This window comes from Cibotium barometz, chromosome 3 (genome assembly GCF_041138505.1).
Source record: "Cibotium barometz isolate CiBa-2024 chromosome 3, ASM4113850v1, whole genome shotgun sequence".
Taxonomy (NCBI): Eukaryota; Viridiplantae; Streptophyta; class Polypodiopsida; order Cyatheales; family Cibotiaceae; genus Cibotium; species Cibotium barometz.
Window position 1 is genome coordinate 69,964,184 of NC_141048.1, and position 2,565 is coordinate 69,966,748.

Consider the following 2,565-nt stretch of genomic DNA (forward strand, 5'->3'; position numbering starts at 1 on the left):
ACTGTAATGCTGCAATGTACTTTGCTTCATTACCATAAGATTATCAATACATATACTTTTCTTCACCATCAAAGGATTGCCAATGCAGCCATATGCCTTTTCTATTGCATATTGGTGGTTGAGATGGACCCAAAACTACTGGCTATTGCCAAGTGTGGTTGCAAGCTGCTTCGTGCACATGAGTGATGGAGAGAGTTTATGACCTTAAAACTCAAATTACACCCAAAATGGTCATAAATGTTTATGACTCTAAAACTCAAATTACACAATAACTAGATGACCACAAAAGTTACTTGATATTTCTTGGTAGCATGTATGATGTATACATAGCAGCTTTCAACCTGCAAAGAAAAACAAGATTATTAATTTAATACTAATGCATAAGGACAACACATTAAAACTATTATAGATTTGTATTTTACTCTATGCGCTTCAAATTACCTTATGTATCTTTTACATAGTCGTTGAAGATCTTATAGTCTTTGGGATCAAGTTGATATTTCTTTGATATTGGATCATAGCTCAAATTTGCCAGAGCAATTATAGATTCCAAGGACAGTGATTGATTATCAACAAGATCATATGTGTAGCATCGACTTCCTTTGGTTTTTTGATACCATGCTAGATGAATCTCCACATTTGGAGGACGATCTAGAAGATCAAAAGGGCCCCTTGTCTCTTTCATACCATTTCCTAGCTTCATTCTCATACTCATTACTCTTCCGAGGTACCATATGCCTTTCTTGACCCCTTGACTAGTATTTGCAACCTTGCCTTTTCTTTTGAGCTTTGTATTATCTCTAAGTATAATATCTTCAAATAGAACTGCACAATCATATCCTATTCCAAGGCAAGTACTGGTTTGAGGTTTTGACTTCATCTCAAATGAGAAAGATACTCCACTTTTTACCCTTGTTAATCTATCCTTTGATAACGTTGGATTTCCATTCAATTGGCTCACAAGTGTGCTCTTGCACAAAGTCTTCCCATCAACTTCCACAAAAGGTGATATTTGGCTCACCACATTCTCCTCATTGTCAACTATAGAATCCATGACATGGCGAAGCTCACTTTGTGCAATTGTATCCTCTTCATCAACATCCAATACTGTATCCATGATTACATCTCCAACAAAATCATCCAATGAAACTTCTTCTTCTTCAAGATTGTCATGTGCATTGTTTTCAAGATGCTCTAAGATATCTTTTTCTTCCCATGAGGCACCCCATGAAGCTTTACCTTCCATACCAAGCTCGTGACACATGACCTTTGCTTTTGCTAAACCCTCCTTTAATGCATATACAATTTGCTCATCAGTACTCACAACCATGTAGTCATTTAAATTTGCCAAAGGAATGCCAGGCATATGATTCATATCAACCCATATGTTTTCTTGCTTTGAGTGAGCTGCCGGAAAACTTAGATTTGAACCTGCTTGAAACTCTGAAATTCTATTCAATGCTCCTGCACTACTCAACAAGTCACAACCATCATAACACCTCTCATTGCTAACCATTCCATCTACTTTACTAAAGAAATTCTCACAAGCATCAGATCCCGTAGAAAATAAAGGAACTGCCAAGTGACTATATCTGTCTCTGAAGATCTTTATGAGAAGAACCACAAAGTGACATGACAATTGGATGTCCATGAAAGTTTCTCTACTAATGAAGTTTTGCTTGAGCATATATACATCATGCTTGGTGATCCACATGCGCCAAATCCTAATAATAAAACATCATAAGTCAATTAATAAGACATAATGGTGCTACCATAGCAACAATATGAACATACAATATCAGTTAATTATTTATATATGTTCAATAGATAACATGAATTCTGTACCTAAAAAAGAAGGATACCATTCCAGCAGCTTTCACGTGCTCATACAAGTTGAGTGTAGGAGATAGAAAAATATCAATGTATGCTGCCACAATTGAGAGATACACCTTTGTACCAAGTGTTCGCTCTTGACGATGATTGGATCCCATCAACTTGTATGAGCTTTCACATGCTCATACAAGTTGAGTGTAGGAGATAGAAAAATATCAATGTATGCTGTCACAATTGAGAGATACACCTTTGTACCAAGTGTTCGCTCTTGACGATGATTGGATCCCATCTACAAGAGCTCTAAACAATTTTGAACTTTACGTCCGGCTATCCTCTGTGCTGATCTCCAATTTTGTCTATCTTTTCTCTCTATATCTCCTTCTTGTTGCAAACCATGATCATCAACCTTGAAACTTTGATATACTAAGGCTACATGATTCAAGGTGACAAGATCATTACCAAGCACTCTTGCACGGTGACTCACTCTCCTCTCTCAATTGAGTGGTGACCTCTTCTACATCAACTGTCCATCTCTCCTCTTGCTTTGATCCAATAGGAAGCATTCTAGAACCTCCCAAAAAGACAAAGTCATTTGAGATGAGACTATCAAGGACAATCTCCTCTCGTAAATCTTTATAGGTTCCTCCTTCTTTGAGAAATACAAATCCCAAAACATGGCTTTGATCTGTACCCTCATTTAGACGAATCAATATTTCCTTTCTTGCCATACTT

At 36.9% G+C, this 2,565-nt stretch overlaps 1 protein-coding gene across 1 annotated transcript; it reads right to left on the reverse strand.

Annotated features, from left to right (window-relative positions):
* Positions 1–442: 442 nt before the first annotated feature.
* Positions 443–1,717, reverse strand: LOC147640481 (uncharacterized). Its single transcript, XM_086825363.1, has one exon. It carries the CDS (start codon positions 1,712–1,714, stop codon positions 443–445), a length of 1,272 nt encoding a protein of 423 aa, XP_086681489.1. The 5' UTR covers positions 1,715–1,717.
* Positions 1,718–2,565: the final 848 nt, after the last annotated feature.

Bases quoted from the DNA above. Each gene is read 5' to 3' on its own strand.
- LOC147640481 (XM_086825363.1), bottom strand. From the start codon at position 1,714: ATGTGGATCACCAAGCATGATGTATATATGCTCAAGCAAAACTTCATT.